The 22,315-nt window shown below is 33.2% G+C and overlaps 1 protein-coding gene across 1 annotated transcript; it reads right to left on the bottom strand.

Moving 5' to 3' along the window:
* Positions 1 to 1,573: 1,573 nt before the first annotated feature.
* Positions 1,574 to 2,878, bottom strand: LOC112708737 (F-box/kelch-repeat protein At3g23880-like). Its single transcript, XM_025760677.1, has one exon. It carries the CDS (start codon positions 2,876 to 2,878, stop codon positions 1,574 to 1,576), a length of 1,305 nt encoding a protein of 434 aa, XP_025616462.1.
* Between the last annotated feature and the right edge of the window lie 19,437 nt (positions 2,879 to 22,315).

Here is a 22,315-nt window from a genome sequence, read left to right as displayed (position 1 = left end):
AAGCCCGCCAAATATTCTTTTTTTTTTACTTTTAACTATTAAATAATATATATAAAGGCATAAAAAAATTTTCTTCTGTTTTTTACTTTTAACTATTATAATTTTTAAAGGTATAAACAAATTATAATTTTTATATTCACAAATATTAAACTAAATTTTCATCCAAAACATAATTATAAATATTGTTCCCAAAGCAAAATAAACATAATCCAAAACATAATTATAAATATTGTCTCTAAACAAAATAAACATAATCTAAAAAACTCAATTTTCATCTTCATTCTCTTGTAAGTTGGGTTGGGAGAAATTGGGTTTTGGCAAAAAAATTGTAAAAATATACCTTGCTAAAAAATACTAAGTCCGGCGGGAAAGCTCGTCCTGCCCCGCCAAAGCCCGCAGTTTAAGCGGTGCAGGTTAGGCGGGCTTTTGTTATTTGGAGGTTCTAATTTTCTAGCGTAACCTGTCTTTTTTGGCGGTTACGCGGGCCGGACCGGTGGGTTTAGGTCTGTTTGCCACCCCTAGTTTATAATATTTAATATTACATAAGAATAGCCATCATCTATCACTAATAACACAAAATATTAATTGTGTATGATGACCGAATCACCGGACCGAATTCGGAGGACCCAAGTAATGACTCAGACCCGACCCAAAATAATAACTGAGTCTATTTTTGAGATCCTTATCCAACTCTAAACTCAATAAAATTACACCAAATTAGTTTCTAAAATATTCGGAGCTGGACTAGACCATACACACCCCGTACTTGTTAGGGCGAAAACTAAGAAGAGAGATATGTAAGTGAACATAGTAAAAAGTAAAAATTAAAAACTACTGATACTCTTAACCCTAAAAGAGTCATGAAATAAAATGACAATGTAACGACAATAATGAAAAACAGTGCTACATCATCGATTAACACCATCTCCATATTCTCTTGAACATCTTTACATAGAAGAAGATAATTAATATATAAACGCTTGTTGTATCAACCATCAATTTAATTAAAGATATTAAATCATCTCATAATTCTCAATTATTAGGTAAAAATTTACGTATTATTAAATAATAATTTAATCAAATATATCAAATTATCTATCCATTTTTAGCAATCAACTTTATATAAAAATAACTATATCTAAATTTTTACTCAATTATTATCTTGAGACAAAAATATCTTCTTCATATGAGTAGTCAACCACAATGTAATTTATATTATTTTAAAAAGTTTAATTATTCTATCGATCCCTATAGTTTTATTGAATTTTCAATTAGATTCCTATATTTTTTCTTTTTAATTAGATCCCTGTAATATATCATACTAAGTCCCTACCGTAACAAAAACGCTATAATTAACCGAATATTCTATTAAACAAAATGAATATATCTACACTTAGACTAGATATTCTGAATAGTTTAACAGTAAGAACTCAGTTACAAAATCTGATATAGTATATGAACTCAACTTAAAAATAAATACAAAAACTTAATAAAAGATTCGGTAAAACTATAAGGACTAATTAAAGCTTCTAACAATCAAGATAAAGAGCAACACAGGGTAAGCAATGGTTGATCAATTGTCATCGTCATCATCATCCCAAAGCCACACATGGTCAGTTTTAAGACCATAGTGTGATGGGGAAACCAAACTTTCACGATAAACATAGAAGCATCCGCGAGGATTATTATAGTTTGGCATGTCATCATCACTTGAGTAGTAGTTGATCACAGGATATCCAAACCGATCACCCTTATTTGCAGGATTATACACAGCTAATTGATACCAAGGAGGTCTTACCAAAACAAGCAGCAGATCATTTTCCATCATGTGCAATGGTCTTATACCAATACCATGAGCACGAGGAATAAGCTCCTCATCATGTGAGATCACAAACATTCTAGTCCAAGAATCTTCATTTCCATACTCCTTCATCATCCACAAATCCCACACCGATTTCTTGTATTCATGACAAACGCACAGAGAATTCCTTAGTGTTACCAACACAGGCTCACGATGGATCATGCCGCCTTCAAAGTTAGGCAATGCTATTTGACCGTAGCTCTTATTTCCAAAGTTGAAAGAAAGAACTACTATCGTAGTTTGATGGACAGGATAGGTAATAAAGGATGCGATTTTAGTAGCTAACCAATTAAATGTTCCAGTGCCAGTCACAAATGTTCCATTCCATTCAAGAGGATGGAGAGGAATATCCTGAACGGATATCCAAGAATATTCGCCAAAAGTGTATATTCTGGTAGAACTCTCAACAACCGCGAGAATCTTGAACTTGTCATTGACATGATCATAGCCAAACCCAAAATTGGTGATAGGAGGTCTCCGTTGGTTATAGTCTGACGCGAAAAGTGTCAACCATTCTGACGCCAATCCAGTGCAAGGATTCAACAACCTCACTTTGAAATCAGTGTTTTTTGGATGATTGTTTAAGCATAGAAACCCATTGCAGGAGCCCAAAATTTTCACGCAATCGTCCATGGGGAAGTAAACCACTTCGGTACCGAAAGAAAGGTTCTCCAACAGAGATTGAATGGAGATAAATCCAATTTTGCTGTCGCTGTGTCGGAGAAGGTTGGTATAGACCAAGTGTATTTCGGAAATGGCTGGTTCCGCCATTATTGAAAGTTGAACTTGGTTCTTGGTGAAGTCGGAGCTGGAGATTAGGGTTTTCCATGACTTGCAAACTCTCTTGAATTTCAGAAGGGACCTGGCTGGAAGCCTCAATAGGATTAGCTCTATGAGCTCAGCCGGCAAGATTGGTAGTGTCGGTGGGCGCAGTGGCGGCGGCAGCAGGAGTGAAAGCAGTTTGGACCACTTGGTGGCGGCTTCAAACACCTTCTTCACAATTGCATGTGCCCTCATACTCGTGTATATTAGGGAAAATGATTAGCTAGTGTTTTACTTGATTATATTCATGTTAATAATCAAATCTCATTTTGTAAACCATTAATGTAACTAATTTTTATCAGCAATATAATTAAACTTAATTCACAAATATGATCAAATTTCGTAAATAACCAAAATTTCAAGAGAAGATCTGATTACACAATTAGTTATGGAAGTCAGATTAAGGATTAATATGTTACTTTAAAAATGAGTTATTTAAATAGACTAATAAATTAACTATTAAATTAGTTTAAGTAAATTTGATTACGCTGAATATAAATCTTATTAAATTGCATAAAATATGAATTAATATTTAATTTGGCTTTTAAAATTTAAAGTCGGATTTAATTTGATCCTTAAAATTTTGAAGAATGTTAGGAGATCAGTAATTTTGATATTTTGTAACTATCAATTAATCATCAATAGTATTTTTAATGGTGTGAGATTATATCTAATGGTGAAAAATCACTTATTTTTGTTTTAATGGTTAAGTGCTGGCCAAAAAACACAAAAGTTGCTGGCCCCTAGACTTTTCCTAAAAATTTTAATGGACTCAAATTGGATCCTAAATCTTATAATCGCAACTCATTAACCCTTGAGCTAATCTCGTTTACTCTTAAAATTCTATATAATCAAAATTTATATTAGAACTCTAAAAGTTTGATTATTGTTTTTAGAGCCACAAAATTTTTAAATTGAACTTATTATTATTGTCCTCATGAGAATATTGGAAAGCCAATAAAATTTTTAAGAGATCTAATAATAAGTTTTAATCAGACGAAATCTAAATGAGAAATTCAAATCTTACCAAGTTAATATGTAAAATTAATACGCCATTTACAAAAATCAGCTCAAAAATTAACATAAATTATTATTGTAAATTTTATAAGACAAAATGAATCAATTATAATTTTAAGAATCAATTTAAATCTGACAGATAATATCTTATGATAAAACTATAAATTCTAATACTTGATTACATAGATAGATCAATCTAATAAAATTTTAGAATTAATTTTACCACCATAATACATATACACAAAAAATAAGTATTCTTACAGAATATGCATTAAAAATTCAAAAAATTATTTTTATTCAAAAATAAAAAACATATTTCATAACAATACATGTTTATAACGAGAACGTAAAAATACAGTTAAATATAGAGTTTAATGATTAAATCTTTAGTTTGATTTCTTATATATTTTAAATATTAACTTGATCGGTTTTCAATTTTAACTTCTTCTTTTTTTTTTAAATTAATTCTATCAAATTTGGTAGGAATATTCATAGATCGGGTAAAATTGAATTTTTCCTGACTCATATTTGACTCTAAATATACATTGAATCTATTTTTTAGATTCTAACTCAATTTTAGACTTAATAAAATTTAAATATTTTCTGGTCACGATTATACTGGTCCAAACCAGGTAAAAATAAGATCTTTAAAACTTTAACATTAATTTATAAAAAAATTTATTTATAAAAAAATTATTTATGATGCACTTATTTATAAAGAAGAAACTTGTTAGCGAAAAGTTGATATCCGTATTTGAACTTGAATTTTTCATAAATTCTAATTTGATACTTTTTTGATCTATTTTCTAATTTAAGAAATGTAATTAAAAATAAAACAATAAGCTTATAATTAATTCTTAGGGTGCACATGAGTCGGGTGAAGCCGAATTCACTTTGACCTGGATCAAGTCTAAAATAATGATCATGTTTATTGTTAAAACTCTTATTATATGATCCTATACCCAATAAAATTACACCAAATTAACCCTTAAAATATTCAGGATCGGACTTGATCTTCTCCCCAAATCGGACCATGTGCACCCTATAATTTGATAGGATGAAATATCAAATACAAAATAAACAAATCAAAACAAATTCTAGATTTCAACCAAATCGTATCAAACATATAGAATTTAAAATTTAAAATTAAAAATAAAAAATTTTGATTGAAACTCAAACTACATATATTTACAAATTACAACCAATAAAATACACTTAAATCTAGAATTTTAATAATTAATCTTCAGCATGATTCGTATATATTTCAAATATTAACTTCTAAGTTTAATTTTATCTCCTTTCCTTTTTTAGAAGAGTATTAAGAAGCCAATAAATTTTAAAATTTATAGTTAATAATTAATTAATAATTAATTATTATTAATATTTTTAATAGTATAAAATTAAATTTAATAATATAAAAATAAAATTACTTACCTTTTTTTGCTGACTCTTTTTCTGCTAATAAATGCTAATCAAACTCTCTTAAACTTTCTCTATTTTTTATTTTTTAAAGGAAAAGTTTAGGGACTAACAATTTTTGTATTTTTTGACCAGCACTTAACCATCAAAACAAAAATGATAGATCTCCCACCATTAGATACTATTAGATGTAATCTCACACCATTAAAAACATTATTAATAACCAATTAATAGTTACAAAACACTAAAATTGCTGGCCTCTAGCATTCTTTTTTTTAAATTAAATATCAAATACAATGAATTAACCAAACCCTACCATACCGTATATTGTTCATTATATACCACCACCACCTGTAGAAAAAAACAAAGAAAAAACAGTTACACAACCTTTGCTCTAGTCTACTTCCATGGCGGAACGAGACTCAAAGGCGGCAAAAACAACAACAACACCGATTATATCAGCGGCCGACGACGACATTGACAGAATCAGCAGCTTACCGCACTGTTTACTCTGCCACATCCTCTCCTTCCTCCCAACCCAAACCCCCGTGATTGTCGCCACCACCAGCGTCCTATCTCGCCGGTGGCGGAACGTCTGGAAGGATATGGAAGTCTTCAAATTCCAACAGAAAAAGAAATCGCAGAAGTCGTTATTTTATTCTGTTAAATCTGTCCTGACCCTCCGCAGACCAGGCCGTGTTCGAAAGTTTCGCCTCGAAAGTGACGTCAGCGAAGCAAACCTAGTAACCGTCAAGAACTGGATCAACGCCGCCATGGGGCCACAACTCGAAGAACTGCACCTTCTCCTCTCAAGAGAAAATAATGATAATCTTCCATTGGCTCCCACTTTATTGATCAGTTGCAGTAACAGTATCGCGGCTCTCTCACGTGAATGGTACCTCTATTTTCCATCGCTCAAGTCTCTGTCTCTGAATCTCGGATCTACTCAGAATGTGGATGTTCTTCTCTCTAGATGTCCCGTTCTTGAAACTCTGAATCTTAAGCTCTTCATCTCCACGTGTCCTGATCTGCGCGTGCAAAAACTTCGCGTGGCTTCTTCTTCCTTGAAGAGTCTTACCATCACCGCTTTGAGTAACTATGTAATTGAGGGATTTGAGTTAGACGCGCCGTCTCTTGAAAATCTTAGTCTGTTATTCAACAGAGAGTTGGAGGGGTTTTCTGTTCGTAATTTGCACAGCGTGAGAAACGCGTCTCTTGATTTTCGTTTTACAGCTGGTGGTTATTCTGTGATCGAGCTTGCCATGAAAATACTTGAAAAGTGTCGTGTTCTTAAAGATCTTACAGTTCACAGGAGAAAGGTTTGTTTAGTTCACTGCTACTCACATTATTAAAATAATTTTAACTATCAACTTCGATAAATACTCAGCTATAAATTTAGTTACGATTTCTAAATTACACTCATATATAGATTATTGAGATTTTTATTTTGGCACTCCAAGCAATGTCTTTGTTATTGATTTTTTTTTTTCTCTTGCTTGAAGCATGCATATTCGAAGACATGGAGAGAGCCGATCAAAGTTCCCAGTTCTCTGGTGTCACACTTGGAAAACTTTACATTTTTATTGTTAGATCAATTTAAAGAAGACGCAGAATTTATTACTTATATTCTACAGAAAGGGTTAGTTTTAAAGTCAGTTACTGGATACAATACTGATTGTAATTCATTACTATCTCTCTTTCCAGGTGGATCTAAGAAGTGTCAATTTAACTATGTCCATCCTTATTATCAAGGTTGTAATTTAACGTGGAAACTCAAGTCTGTTAATTTTATGTAAAGTTAATAATTGAGAATCATTAGAAAAAATTTAATCAAATCATTTAACCGTTCTTAATTATCAACTTCATGTGAAATTTACTGCATTTAAATTTTCATCACTAGTTTAATTTATGTACATTCTATTCTCTAAGACCCGCTTGTTATTTTGCCCTGCTTGTACGTGTAGCTTATAAAGTTATAATCCTTACTTTAAAATATTTTGGTAACTATATTCTCCAAATATTTAGTTTCTATTTAACTGCTTTTAATTTGATTTCCTCTCACAACTTTTGCAATGAATTGATTTATGGTGTCAATGAGTTATTACTCAAATGGGATAGTCCTCTCAAACTCACCGCTGAATTTGAACTTTTTTATCTTTGATAAAAAAAAATGAATAGATTCATAGTGGGCATTAAATATAGGAACTATAAAGAAGTAACATAGAGAGAGTGCGAAGAAAAGTGGAGGTGAAAGTGAAAGAATTAAGAGGAGTTAATGTGTCTCTCGCAAACCTTTTCCCTCACACCCGCGCCCCACCTCGCTCCCCACAACTCCCCCTCCACCCGTTCTCTCGCAAACCACCGCACACATTCTGGCTCCCTCGTGCATCTGCAATTGCCGTACACATCTGTGTTTTTGTCGTGCCTCTCCAACCTCCATTGCGTCCCTCCCCTTGTCGTCGATCTTCTTCTTTTCCTCCTTCCACTGTGCGGGACACCCTCCATCAATCATGTCCTACAATATATATTTTTTTTATTATACATGAATGTTTCATTTTTATTATATATAGATGTGTCTTCTAAATTTGATGAATGTTACTTTTTATTGTACATGAATATTCTTTTGTTGCGATGTGGAGTGACTACGATAAAATAGAATAATAAAAAAAATAAAAAAATAATTAAAAATAAAATGAATAATTATATTGAATTTTTTTTATATTTAATAAATTTAAAATATAATCTATTATTTATATTATTTGTATTTTCTATTGTCTATATAACAGAATCAAATTGGATTTAAGTTGAAACACTTCTTAATATTCGAGTTTGTCTTTTCTGTGCAGTCAAACTCAAACGCAAAGTAATGTTCCGTAACTAATAATATATAATTTATACTTTAATTAATATTTTTATATTATATAATATTATTTTTATTCGATAATTATTTATTTACATGAAAAAATAATGAACACGTAACTATTTTATATATATATATATATATATATATATATTAAAAATATTATTTATATATTAAAATTAATTATTATATAATTTTTTATAAATATATATTATTTAATTTATTTTTAATATATATTTTATATTTTAACATATATTTTATACTAATAACTAATTATTGCCAACAAATTATAACTTAAATGGTATATACTCCTTATTCATCTAAAAGTTATGAGTTTAAGTAGTCTCACTTCTAATTCAAAAAAAAAAAAAATTTAATTATTACTTTGTATGCACCTAGCTCTTTTTTTATATATGGCTAGTTGGCTACTTCCTAACCAGGGGAAGATTCTGCCTGAAGCAACGTTTGAAAAAGTTACTTCTAAATAAAATCCTTGAACTTTTATATAATGTTAACTAATTTATTAATTTAGGATTTATAATTTGAATTCAGAATTTATAGTTTATAGCCTAAATTTTAAAATTTTAAATTTTAGATTTTAAATTTTAGAGTAAAGAATTTAATATTTATAATTTAAATACTAAACAAATCAATTTTTCACGATATTCAAATATAATATTTCTTGTACTTTTTAGAAATTGAAACAAACATCCACTAAATCATATATTTTTAGATACACGATGATAACTACTTTTCAAGCCATTATTTGAAATTTTGAAATAGTTAAAAAGTAAAAATCTTTTTGATATTTCAACCATAAATTTAATTTCGAATTTCTATATATTTTTTAATCAAACTAACTGAAATCAAATGGCCAACACAACCTAACTAGCAGTACTGCCATAGTCAAACAACACACAACCCAGCTAACAAGACCTTTGACCAAGTCTCTCCCATACTACCATGGCATAATCATGCAGCAACAAAAGGAGAAAGCTTTTTAGAAGATCCTAAACAAAGCAATGAGTCAACAACAACAACAACAGTTCCGTCAACGGTCAACAAAATTGACAGGATCAGTACTCTACCGCACTCTTTGCTCTGCCACATCCTGTCCTTCCTCCCAACCACAACTTCCGTTGTTGCCACCACCAGCCTCCTCTCTCGCCGGTGGCGCAACCTTTCCTTACCAATGACAACGGTGAATCTCAGTACTATTGTACGGCCAACACACCATTATTCGCCTCCGTTGAAAAATTTCTTTCCCTCCGCACGACACGTGGCTTTCGAAAGATTCATCTCGACTGCGCCATTGAAGAAAAAGAACTAGGTACCGTGCAGTCATGGCTTAAAGCCGCCATTGGATCCAACCTTGAAGAACTACAGCTCAATCTCTTAGTAGAAGGAAAGCAGAATCTGGTGATGCCTCTCACCATATTCAGTTGCACGAAGCTCGTGACTTTAAATTTGCATACTTTCGGCGATGCCGTTACAGTACTAGACCAAGTCTCATCCTTTCACTTCCATCCCTCAATACATTGTCTTTGCTTCTCAAATCTTCCAATAACCTCGAACCTCTTCTTTCCGGTTGTCCAGTTCTTGAAAGTTGAAACCCTAAATCTTTCAATTATCCACATATGCCCTAACCCTAACCCTAAAAATCAACCAACTACGGAAGCGATTCGCGTGGTTTCTTCTTCCTTAAAGAAATTAACCATCAACACTCGTTATCGAGGTGTAATTATCGAAGAACTTGAGATAGATTCGCCATGTCTTGAATACCTTATATTATTATTGTTTGCTCACTACATTTATTTCGATCACTCATAGAAATTACTTTTGTGATAGTCAAATAATTCATATAAGAAATGTTATGTATATATAGAAAAATAATTAACTATATATAATCAGTATTATTTAATTTATTTTTAATATATATTTTATATTTTAATATGTATTTTATATTAATGACTAATTTAATGGTTAATTTTTAATATACATCTAACATGGTTAAATCCAACAACAAACAAACAACAACAACAAAGCCTTGTCCCATTAAGTGGGGTCGGCTACATGAATCAAACGACGCCATTGTGCTCTGTCATGTATCATGTCTACAGAGAGACCGTTTACATGTAGATCTCGTTTGACCACCTCACGGATTGTCTTCTTAGGTCTTCCTCTGCCTTTCGCTCTTTGTCCATCTTCCATCTCATCCACCCTCCTGACTGGATGTTCTATCGGTCTTCTTCCCACATGTCCAAACCACCTGAGACGCGATTCAACCATCTTTTCCACAATGGGTGCTACTCCAACTCTCTCCCTTATATCTTCATTCCTTATTTTATCCAATCGCATATGACCACTCATCCATCTCAACATCTTCATCTCTGCCACACTCAGCTTATGTTCGTGCTCCCCTTTAGCCGCCCAACACTCCGTACCATACAGCATAGCCGGTCTTATAGCGGTGCGATAGAATTTACCTTTAAGTTTTAAAGGCACTTTTTTGTCGCATATAAAACTAGATGCACTCCGCCATTTTGACCAACCTGCTTGGATCCTATGATTTACATCCTGTTCAATCTCTCCATTATCCTGTATGATGCACCCAAGATACTTAAAACTTTTAACTTTTCGTAGGATGTTTTCTCCAATCTTCACCTCTATATTGGAGTTTTCCCTTCTCAGACTGAATTTACATTCCATATATTCCGTCTTGTTACGGCTTATGCGCAGACCATACACTTCTAGAGCTTCTCTCCATAACTCCAACTTCTTATTTAGGTCTTCCCTTGACTCTCCCATAAGGACGATATCATCGGCAAAAAGCATGCACCATGGCACAGGCTCTTGGATGTGCTCTGTGAGTACTTCCAAGACTAATGTGAAAAGGTATGGACTTAAGGATGATCCCTGGTGTAATCTTATACCAATAGGAAATTCCTCTGTCACACCGCCTTGAGTCTTCACACTAGTTGTGGCCCCATCATACATGTCTTTAATTGCCCGAATATATGCGATCCTTACTCTCCTCTTTTCTAAAACCTTCCATAAGACCTCCCTTGGTACCCTATCATACGCTTTTTCCAAATCAATAAACACCATGTACAGATCCCTTTTATTACTACGATACCTCTCCATCATCCTTCTTAATAGGTATATCGCTTCAGTGGTAGATCTGCCTGGCATAAATCCAAATTGGTTCTCTGTTACTTGTGTCTCTTTTCTCAACCTCCGTTCTATCACCCTTTCCCATAACTTCATAGTATGACTCATAAGCTTAATCCCTCTATAGTTTCCGCAACTTTGTATATCCCCCTTATTCTTGTAGATAGGTACCAAGGTGCTCTTTCTCCACTCATCAGGCATCTTCTTTGACCTTAAAATCTCATTAAAAAGCTTGGTTAACCAGTTGATACCTTTTCCTCCAAGACCCTTCCAAACCTCAATCGGGATATTATCAGGTCCTACTGCCCTGCCATTTTTCATCTGCTTTAGAGCCTCTTTTACCTCGAAGTCTCGAATCCTTCGATAGTAGTCAAAGTTTTGATCTTCTTCCCTTGTGCATAATCGACCAAGGCTCGGAAGAGTCTTCTGTCCCTCATTAAATAACTCGTAGAAGTAGCTCTTCCACCTTTCATTAATCTTCTCCTCTTGAGCCAACACCTCTCCATCCTTATCCTTTATGCACTTAACCTGATCCAAATCTCTCGTTCTTCTTTCCCGACTCTTTGCGATTCTATATATACATTTTTCTCCTTCTTTCGTGCCCAAAGACTGGTAGAAACCCTCATATGCTCTTGTCCTTGCTTCACTTACAGCCACTTTTGTCTCTTTCTTAGCCGCCTTATATTTTTCCCAGTTATCTGCATTGCGGCATAAAGACCACTCTTTAAAGCATTCCCTTTTTATCTTTATCTTTTCTTGTATACTCGCATTCCACCACCAGGACTCCTTGTCTCTTGGTCCTATTCCTTTAGATTCACCAAAACTTTCTTTTGCTGTTCTTCTAATAACTTCTGTCATCTCCCTCCACATCTCTTCCGCGCTTCCATTCCCATCCCACTTTGCCTCTTCTCCTACCCGTCTTAGGAAGCTTCTTTGTTCCTCACCTTTCATCCGCCACCACCTCGTCCTTGGGTTCTTCGTATGATGTCTTTTCCTCAACTTTTGCTCAACGCGAAAATCCATGACGAGCACCCTATGTTGGGTTGTCAAACTCTCTCCCGGGATAATTTTACAGTTAATGCAAAATTTCCGGTCGACTCTCCTCAACAAGAAGAAGTCGATTTGAGAGCTTGTCATGCCACTCTTATAGGTTATAAGATGTTCGTCTCTCTTTTTAAAACATGTATTTGCGATGAGAAGATCAAAAGTTGAGGAAAAGTCCAAAATAGTTTTACCCTCGGCATTGATCACCCCGAAACCATGGCCTCCGTGAATACTCCCATATCCAGTCACTTCTCTCCCAACATGGCCATTTAAATCTCCTCCTAAGAAAATCTTATCTCCCAAAGGTATGCCTTGAACCAAACTCTCTAGATCCTCCCAAAACCTTATCTTGTGTTGTTCGTCCGAACCCACTTGCGGTGCATAGGCGCTAATCACATGGAAAGCACATCCCTCCACCACAAGTTTGATAGAGATGATCCGATCTCCCACCCTCTTGACATCCACTACGTCCTTCTTCCACTGCTTATCCACAATTATTCCAACCCCATTCTTATTCTTCACCTTTCCTGTATACCAAAGTTTGAAACCAAAAGTATCCAACTCCCTAGCCTTTGCACCAACCTATTTCGTTTCTTGTAGGCACATAATGTTAATCTTCCTCCTTGTCATGGTGTCCACCACCTCCATGGACTTTCCTGTTAGAGTGCCTATGTTCCATGTCCCAAATCTCAACCTTCTGTCACTTCGACCTTTATCTTTTCCTTTGTGAACTAGCTTATTTATCCTCGTCCGTTCACGAAAACGCGAGAACCCTTGCTCATTTAACACTACATCCGGGCACTGATGCAGCGGCTCTTGCTTCGACACCGTACTCGAGCCATACGGCGCGTTGCTTCCGGGCAACGACCTAGCTTTAGCGCAATAATGTCTTTGATTCATGTCATGGGGGTTCGGCTATATTTTTATGTTGGTTGCCGAAGACCTAACACAACCCTCCTCCTTTATCCGGGCTTGGGACCGACTATGTACCGCAAGTGTAACATAGGCGGAGTTTAACATGGTTAAATCCGAATAAACCAAAAAAGAATAATTAAATAATTTAATGATCGATTTTTATTATTTTGGTCTTCAACGTTTGGATCGAATTTTAATTTAGTCTCTAACATTTCAAACGTCTTATTCTCTCCCAAAAAATTTTATTGATGTCTTACCATTAAAATTTTGACAATAATAAAAAATATAATCAAAATTTTCAAGTAACACTTCTTTTTTTTTAATTTTCTTTTAATACAAAACTCCAAATCCTAACAATAAATCATCAATACTTCAAAATTGAAGAAAAAACTTTTATGTTAGTGATTGTTGATGGATCGATTTTACTTACACACTGAAATTGAATGTTATTGACTCTTCAATATATAAATTATTTGTGTCAAATTTAATGGTGGAACAAAATTAAATCCGTTTAATTTTTTTTTGAATTGAAATAGGATATTTAAAAGTTTTTAAACTAAAATAAGACGTTTGAAATCTTAAGACGAAATTAAAATTCGACTTAAATGTTGAAAACCAAAATAATATTTTACTCTTAATAAAAAAAACATCTAAAACGATAATTATTGACCGATTTTAATAACCAATTGCTTGACATGTGAGATAGATAACTAACTTGATATTATTTTATTTTATTGTTCTAGGAGGGTGAATCACAAGAATGGAAAGAGCCCGAAGAAGTTCCTAGTTGTTTTGTGTCACATTTGGAACGTGTTACATTTTACATGTATCATGACTCGGAAGAGGAAAAAGAATTTATTCTAAAACAGGGGCTCATTTTGAAATCAGTTAAAATTTGGGCGGATCCGATGGGATTTGATGTTCATACTTCATAGCACTGATGAGGAAGAGTTATATCATATACCAACTGGAGCTAAGATGTGCCAACTTGAGATTATATCATCTTAGCTTGTTTAGGTATCATCTCTATATCTATTCGAACTATGGGGCTATGGGCCATGTTACATTTCTTGTCTTTTTTGTGACATATAATCCTTATTTCATGGATCATCAATTTTGGAATCCAAATTAATCTATGTATATGATGACCATGCAATAATTGTGTTGGAATGGTGGATTGATAGTTGATGATGTGAAGGATAACAAAGATAAAGATTTTAAATCTTTATTAGAAATAGAGTGTTAGTTTGGTTAATTAGTAGTTTGTTATTAACTCTCTCTTTTGTGTTAGTATATATATCAGTAGTTAACCCTTTAAAAAGAATATAGCATTGTATTCATTTCATACATCTAGGTATTCATAAATCAAAGAATTCTTTTTCTGTTTTATTTTGTTTTCCTTTCTTTTCTTCATTTTTGATTTCTTGCTAAACTAATTTGTGTTCCAAAGCTTCTTTATGGTATCAAGAACTTAAGTCTTTTGAAGATCCATAATTTCTCCGTCAGATGATTCTATTATCTCTGCTAATAAAGATTCAAGTGTTGTAAATACAATTTTTTTTTCAGATTCCACTTCAATTCTTCAACCAAAGGCCCTTTAATCCTATTCAAGATAAGTTGGGGGGAAATAAACACAAGACATGAGAGCAACAAGCTTTGGCAGCTATTCGAGAATAAGCATTAGAAAATCACCTTTATCAAGATAAGATCCCTGCACCTTTTGAAAATTCAAAAAATTAATCTACTGGTATTGAATCTTCTCAATACAAACAATGGATTCAAGATGATCAAAACCTAATTTCATGGTTGTTGGCCTCTATGGATTCTGCTATCAAACCTAAAATGGTTGGATGTACTTATAGCTACCAGATTTGGAATAGGATTGAGGCATATTTTGTTGAGTCTATAAAACTTCGAATCAAATAATTAAAGGCACAGTTTAAGCTTATCAAGAAACACAACCTCACTGTTTCAGAATATATTTCAAAGATTAAAGTCATTGCAGATTCATTAGCAGCCTTGGAAAAGCGTCTCAAACTAGAAAAATAGGTTAAAGCTATTCTTGAAGGTCTAAATGAAAATTATCAAATGCTTATGACTACCATCAATTCAAAACCAGATATATTTACTCTATATGAAGTTGAAATTATGTTGTTAACTCATGATAAAATGTTGGACAAGTATAGAAAACTAGAGAATTTAGTGATGCAAGCTAACATCACACAAACCTCCTTTCCATCCATTCCAAACTTCAATTGTGGAACTGGAGGAAGAAGAGGGAGACGAGGTAAAAGATTCACAAGAGGAGGAAGAAGATCTTTCTATAATTCTTCTAGACCTCAGTGCCAAGTTTGTGGGCATTTTGGCCACATTTCTTGGCACTGCTTCTATCAATTTAATCAAGAAATTTCACCCCTTCTCAGTTTCAATCCTTTAGGCCTAATAATTCTGGATACAACATTGCGTTACCAGCTTCCTCTTCACAAAATAATACCTCAACTTCTACTCCTCCACCACCAACTTCATCTTTTCATAATCCACAAGCTTTTCTAGCTGCACCATCTACCATTTCTGATCCAGCATGATTTTCAGATACAGGAGCCTCACATCATGTGACTCCACATCAATCAAACATGATATCTTGCTCTGAATACTCTGGTTCTGAGCAGGTTCAAGTTGGCAATAGTTCAGGTATCTCTATCTCTCATATTGGTAGTTCTTTTTTGTATTCTTTGGATTCTAAATGCTTGTTTTTATTGCAACAGTTAATTCACACACCTCACATTACTAAAAACCTAATTAGTGTATCTAAGTTTGCTTAAGATAATTTTATTTATTTCGAATTTCATGCAACTTACTGTGTTGTTCGTTGTCAGTTCACCCAGAAAGTTCTACTACAAGGTTTTAGAAGAGGAGGCCTTTATCAGTTTGTGAATGTGGCTGTGCCTCAAACTACATCAGTTTTTAATCTTCCTCATGTCTTTACTATTTCTTGTTCTATTTTTTATTTGTGGCACAAACGTTTAGGACATTCAACCACTAAAACAGTTCATTTAGTTCTCAATCAATGTAATATAGCTCAAAATACTTTCAATTCTAATTTAGTTTCTAAGACTTGTAATAATTGTGCTGAAGCAAGAATGCATAAACTTCCTTTTTCAGATTCTACTACATCTTATACTTCTCCTTTACAATTAGATTATAGTGATGTATGGGGTCCTGCCCCTATTGTGTGTCATCTTGGTTATCGATATTATGTTACTTTTATAGATGCTTTTAGTAGATATACTTGTACTTATTTGCTTGTTAACAAGTCACAAGTTTTACATGCCTTTAAACAATACAAAAATCTAATAGAAAATCTTACTAATTGCAAAATTAAGGAGTTTCAATCTGACAATGGCGGTGAATATAAATCTCTTGCTTTTGCTAATTTTATAGCACAAGAAGGCATCTTACATAGATTTTCATGTCCTTATGTTCCTAAACAGAATGACTGTGCAGAGAGAAAGCATAAACACCTCATTGAAATGAGTTTGTCTATGTTATCTACTGCCTTTATGCCCTTAACTTATTGGGATGAAGCTGTTATCACATCCACTTATTTAATCTGATGGTAATCAGTGGCTAAGAGAAGAGGGGTTGAATCTTAGCCCCTTTTTCTAAATATTACTTTCTGCCTTTTAAGATAGCTTCAGGAGATATTTCTGCTTTTTGTCTCATAACAAGTCAAGAGACACTTTCTTTTTGTCTCGTAACCGGTTAGGAGATATTTTTTAACTTTGTCTCATACGCAACAAAAATAGAAATGGAGTAGAAGAGAAAGAGAGAATCATACCCAGAAGTATCCTGCTTCAGCTGCTAAGTGCAATGCAGCCTACATCCAGTCTCCATCACAACAGTGACAGAATTTCACTATAATCATCAGATTACATACACCAATTCTTCTCTAGGAACTACCCAATCCTATCTGGGACAAATCCAGATTCTATCCCCAAATCTGAACTTGACTTGGACACCTACCAAACTTTCAACTGCAAAGTGCTAACCCAACTTGTAAGGGAATCCCCATAGGATCATGAAACACAACATACAGATGTACAAAGTAACTCTTAGACATCTATGGCTTTTTCTTTAATTTTGCACTCTCTTTCCTTTTCCTCTCACTGGCTTTTTCTTACAAACCTCACTTTGTTTACTTTTTTCACCATGAGACTCAGACAGACAAAACTAAAGAAAAAAAATAAAATGAAACACATTGAATGAGAAGAACTTCTGTTAGCTTAGGATAGCTATGAGAACTCTGTGCTTACTTTCCTTGTCTCAACCTTTGGCCGTTCACCCTTATTATAGAAGGGGAAGCTTCCAAGGTTGAAACCGATTCAACCAAGCCATCAACATCTTCTCCAACAAATAACCGGTTCAGATAGAGAAGAGAGAGAGAGAGAGAGAGAGAGAGAGAGGGAAAACCAAAGCTGAAATCAATATGCATGTACCTCTCTCAACCTTTCTCATCAAGCTTCTTCAATCTGAGCCTTCCATCTTGACTTTGGCCTCAAGAATGAATTTCAACCCTTGATGATTCTCTGATCCTTGACGGCTCCAACCTTTCCATATTTGCTTCTTCCTCTTCGTAGCTCCAGTAGCTACTTTTTCTCTTGGATGAACAAAAATGGAACTGAGCTTTAGCCACAGAAATCTTCTTCTCTAACCAAAACCGATCCTTTACATTTTTGGCATGAAGATCTTGAAGTTTCTGCTTGAAATCTTTCCTTCAAAGGCAAAGATTTTAGCCACGCCATGCTTTAGATCTTCCTTTTGCAAAGGCCATCATCAACTTAGCATTTTCCTTCTTCATAACTTCACTGTGTCTCTGATAACTTGTTCTTGCTATCTTCTTCTCTGACAATGAAATGACCGAAACAAAGAGAGAGAAGAGAGAGAAGAAACAAAGAAACTTTCAAAGGAAGCAATGAATGATATTAAAACAAATTAATTTCAACTTCCATTCCCCTATGCATAAAGTAACGTGTGGTGCATTTAATGCAATTAAATTAATTTTAATTTTCTCTTTCAGTTACCAATGCATGTACTTAATTAAATTAAAATTTGAATTTCATAACCAATGGAAGTAGGTAACCGAATAGAGCATGCTCCATCCTTTGCTTTCTTTTCAATTTCGGACCAAGGCTTGTTAGTCTTTCAACCAAATTATTTTGGGCTGCACATTGGTTTCCTGGCCCAATTCATCTTGCTATCCAATTAAATAATTCAACCACATTGCATGTGATATTTTTGCACAAAAGCTGAATACTTTCTTATCACATTGGGCTTCTATTGCCTTTTAGCCCAACAGAAATTTTTTTTTGCACACTCACAAAACCATTAAACAAACAATTGGAAGCAAAATATTAAATTAACAATTTTTCTAATTAACATTTTTAAAATTTTATTTGATCATCATAATAAATCAAGTTTTCCAAACTCAACATAATCAATCGTTTACCTACTGTTATTTTGGCTAACAAATCACCACATGAAGTCTTATTCAATCGTAAACCAAATTATAGTTTTCTAAAAATTTTTGGCTGTTCTTACTATCTATTATTGAGACCTTACACTAATAACAAACATGAATCTAGATCTAAGAAATGCTTGTTTTTAGGTTATGCTACAAATTACAAGGGTTATAAATGTCTTGATTCCAATGGTAGAATTTATATATCTCGACATGTATACTTTAATGAGTCTGAATTTTCCTACCTTGAATTAATTCATCAATCGTCTTCTGCAAATTCTTCACAGGTTTCTCTCAATACTGATCAGGTAATAAGTTCTAATTTTCCGACTTTGGTGTCACATAATAAGCTTTGCACTACTCTTAATACTCCTTTTATCTACATATTCTTTTATGCTAAGTAACACTAGCACTACCACTAATATTAATGATTGTCCTTCTCGTACTACTAGAAATGATGATATAGTTACCACTAATAACAATTTAAATCATCCTGACACTCAAACTCACCAAGATACTTTTACTACTAGAAATGATGATATAGTTACTACTAATACTGATTTTATAATACCCATATTAGATATCCACATAGAGCCTTCTTCTGTTGAGAGACAAGATGATTCTCTATCTGAGTCACAACAATCTAAACCTTCTCTAAATGTACACCCTATGGCAACCAGGTCTAAAACTGGTTCTTCTAGACCAAAAATCTTTACTGCTACGGTTAATACTATCACCAATAGTATAGATTATATCCCTAAAACACCAACTATTTCTCTTGGTATTCCACATTGGCATGGAGTTATGATTGAAGAGTATGATGCTCTTCTAAGAACTAAAACCTGGGATTTAGTCCCTATACCTCAAAATGCCAAAATTAATGGGTGCAAATGGGTGTACACAATCAAGAAGCTACCTGATGGATCAATTCCAAAATACAAAGCTAGGTTAATTGCACAAAGATTTCATCAACAAGAGGGCTTTGATTTTGAGCAAGTTTTTAATCCCGTTATAAGGCCAACTACCATTAGATTAGTTTTAAGTATAGCATTATCTAAAAATTGGATCATTAGGCAATTTAATTTTAATAATATTTTTTTTGAATGGTGATTTACAACACACTATTTACAAGTCTTAACCAATTAGATTTGAACAAAAAAGTGATACTCATATTTGTAAATTGAACAAGTCTCTTTATGGCTTAAAATAAGCCCCAAGAGAATGGTTTTTAAAACTCTGTAAGACTTTGAATCTATTTGGCTTTAAAAGTGCTAATTGTGACACATCTCTCTTTATTAGAAGGACTTCAGATTCATTAATCTACATCTTATGTTATGTTGATGATATAATTATAATTGAGAATAACTAATCAAATAACCTCTATGATTCAACAACTTGATCAAATATTTTCATTGAAAGATTTGGGACCATTAAGTTATTTTTTGGGCATTGAAGTTCAAAACACCAAATATGATATCTTGCATCTGTCACAAACTAAATACATAACAGATTTGTTGTCTAAAGTTGGCATGGGAGAGGCATCTCCAATGCCAAGACCAATGATTTCTTCTCTGCGGCTCTTGTCTTCAGGAGCTGAAGCTTTTGAAGATCCTAAGTTATTCCATATAGTGGTGGGTTCCTTGCAATATCTAACCATCACCCGTTCAGATCTCTCTTTTTCAGTCAACAAATTAAGTCAGTTTATGCATGCACCCCTTCTTTCTCATTGGAACACAGCAAAGAGGATATTAAGATACTTGTAAGGGACAAAGGAGTTTGGATTGACATTTCACAAATGCAATGATACAAGGCTCTATGCTTTCTCATATTCGAATTGGGCTGCTGATATTGAGGATCGAAGGTCAGTATCTGGATTTTGTGTGTATTTTGGCACTAATTTAGTGTCTTGGTCTTGTAGGAAGCAATCTACTGTTAGTAGGAGCTCTACTGAGGCAGAATTCAGAAGTTTGACATCCTGTGAAGCTGAGTTAGTCTGACTTAAAAATCTTCTTCAAGAGTTAGATGTTTCCCTTCCAACTCCTTCCACTATTTACTGTGATAACTGTAGCACAGTTCTGCTTATGCACAACCCAATCTTGCATGAAAAGACCAAGCATTTTTAGCTTGAAGTCCAGCTGATTCGAGACAAATTGAGGGACAACTCCCTGCATATTGTGCATATCCCAGGGATTGAACAGATTGCAAATATCCTCACTAAGCCATTATCAGCTGCTGCCTTTAAGAGATTACGGGTCAAACTGCGAGTAGCTCTTCGACCATACTCCAATTTGAGGGGGGTGTGAAGGATAACAAAGATAAAGATTGTAAATCTTTATTAGAAATAGAGTGTTAGTTTGGCTAATTAGTGGTTTGTTATTAACTCTCTCTCTTGTGCTAGTATATATACCATAGTTGACCCTTTAGGAAGGATATAGCATTGTATTCATTTCATACATCTCTAGGTATTCATAAATCAAAAAATTCCTTTTCTACTTCATTTTGCTTTCCTTTCTTTTCTCCATTTTTGATTTCTTGCTAAACTAGTTAGTGTTTCAAAGCTTCTTTAGATGACAGTGTTTGATACATGCATGTATGGATGTATCGTTGTACTTTATGTATTAATAGTAATTAAGGTAGTGTTTGATTTTAGATACTAAAACTGAAATTGAGAGATTGGGATCTAATCTTATATTTAGTGATTCAGTCTTGAAATATAAAATTTTAGTTTTTTTAATATTTTCAAAAACTATAGACAAAAAAGACTGAAATTTTAATGATATTTAAAAAAAAATTATTTAATTTTTTAATTTTAAATTTATCTCTTAATTTTTATATTTATCTTAAATCAAACATGATATTTAAAATATAACTCAATTTAGTATATTTTATACTAAATATAATATAAAAACTTAATTTATTCATAATTTTTTTTTCTAAACACAGCCTAATAAATAAAAACCATCACTTAAATTATCTTAATAATTATGTTAGGTATACAAAAAAAATTAACTTAATTATTAGTATAAAATATATATTAAAATATAAAATATACTAAAATAAACATATTTATATATAAATATATAATAATTAATTTAGTAATTAATTTTTTGTGTGAGACGTAGTATTTATTATATCTTGATATGGTGTATTTTTCTTGTTCATCATGGTGTTAATTCCTATATGAATGCTCCTAATACTTTTTTTCCCCTTTCCTTAGACAAATCTATTAAAGTTAAGAATTATATTCTAGAGTATGGCATATGGGAAACGCAATCATTTGGGACGTCTACGTTTCAATGAATATATATAGATATAGTTTCTACAATTGGTAATAATAACTCGAATTGGTCTTTTTGTTAGTTCTTTAACAGACTAATTTAACTTATATTAAAAGACTCATTTGACTTATGTTTATTATCTATATATCTGTTTTGATTTGTTAAAATTTATGCCTATATATGTTTTCATTAAGCCTGTATTACTACGAGAGATACGCCGAATAGCGGCGGTTTTTATAGGGTTAAAAACCGCCGCAAAATAATATACCAACGGTTTCGCAAACATTGCAAGTTAGGGGTGGAGATTTGATTTTGCGGCGATTTTAATGAACCGTTGGCACAACCGCAGCAAATCAGATAACTGATTTTGCAGCGGTTGCAAAACCGCCGCTATTTGGATAGTGGATTTA

Source organism: Arachis hypogaea, chromosome 9 (genome assembly GCF_003086295.3).
Source record: "Arachis hypogaea cultivar Tifrunner chromosome 9, arahy.Tifrunner.gnm2.J5K5, whole genome shotgun sequence".
In the NCBI taxonomy this organism is placed as follows: Eukaryota; Viridiplantae; Streptophyta; class Magnoliopsida; order Fabales; family Fabaceae; genus Arachis; species Arachis hypogaea.
Note: the sequence above shows the minus strand (reverse complement) of the source record. Positions and strands in the feature narration are given on the sequence as shown.

Bases quoted from the DNA above. Each gene is read 5' to 3' on its own strand.
- LOC112708737 (XM_025760677.1), bottom strand. From the start codon at position 2,878: ATGAGGGCACATGCAATTGTGAAGAAGGTGTTTGAAGCCGCCACCAAG.